An 839-nucleotide genomic window follows, 5' to 3' on the forward strand; every position below is an offset into this window, starting at 1 on the left:
TCCTTCCCCCGCGGCAGCCTCGAGGACCTGCTCAGCCTCGACCCCGAGGCCCATCAGAGCTCCATGTGGCTGGGCACCGAGGATGGCTGGTAGGTCCCCGGGGTGGGAATTCCTGCCTGGAATTCACGCCAGGCCCCGGGGGAGCCTCAAGCTTGGCTCTCCTCCTGCAGCATCCACGTGTACCAGTCCTCGGACAATATCCGGAACAGGAAGAACAGCATGAAGATGCAGCACGCTGCCGCCGTCATGTGCATCCTGTGAGTGGGGAGGGAAGGGGGATTTTCAGCTCTGGGGAGGCCAAGAGCAGGGGATTTTGGGCTTCTGCAGCTGCATGTCAAAGGTGGTTTGTGTCCACAGGTACCTGGATAACCAGGTTTTTGTGTCACTGGCCAATGGGGAGCTCGTTGTGTACCAGAGGGAAGCAGGTGAGGTTGGATTTGGGATGTTAAAAATGCAGCCCCAAAGTAGTGGATGTTGGAGGGTGGCTTGGGCAGCCCCTGGGGAGGATGCTCCGTGTGGCTTCCCTGGAGGGATGCTGGAGACACCACACTCAGAGGCAGGTGTAGGTGGGCATTCTTCTGCCACTGGAACCCCATGGTGGCACCAGTTTATGTCCCCTCTGAGAGGTGACCTGGAGAAAGTTGTCTTCAGCCACCACACCCCATTGTCCATATCGAGTTGGACTTGTTTTTTGGGAACATTTTAACTACCCACCCCACTCTCCCCACCCTCTCAGGCCGCTTCTGGGACCCCCAAAACTCCAAGTCCCTGTCGCTGGGCTCCCCGGGGAGCCCCAGCACCATGATGGTGGCGGTGGCAGGGAAGCTGTGGTGCGGCTG

The 839-nt window shown here is 59.4% G+C and overlaps 1 protein-coding gene across 1 annotated transcript in view; it reads left to right on the forward strand.

Moving 5' to 3' along the window:
• ARHGEF17 (Rho guanine nucleotide exchange factor 17) overlaps positions 1-839 on the forward strand; it is a 27,465-nt gene that overhangs the window by 25,083 nt on the left and 1,543 nt on the right. The window contains 4 exon segments of the mRNA XM_031063776.1: positions 1-89; positions 171-257; positions 358-425; positions 737-835. The exon segment at positions 1-89 is cut by the window's left edge and continues 68 nt beyond it. Of these exon segments, the coding sequence (XP_030919636.1) occupies positions 1-89; positions 171-257; positions 358-425; positions 737-835 (343 nt within the window).

The sequence above is a fragment of the Geospiza fortis genome, unplaced genomic scaffold, assembly GCF_000277835.1.
Source record: "Geospiza fortis unplaced genomic scaffold, GeoFor_1.0 scaffold659, whole genome shotgun sequence".
In the NCBI taxonomy this organism is placed as follows: domain Eukaryota; kingdom Metazoa; phylum Chordata; class Aves; order Passeriformes; family Thraupidae; genus Geospiza; species Geospiza fortis.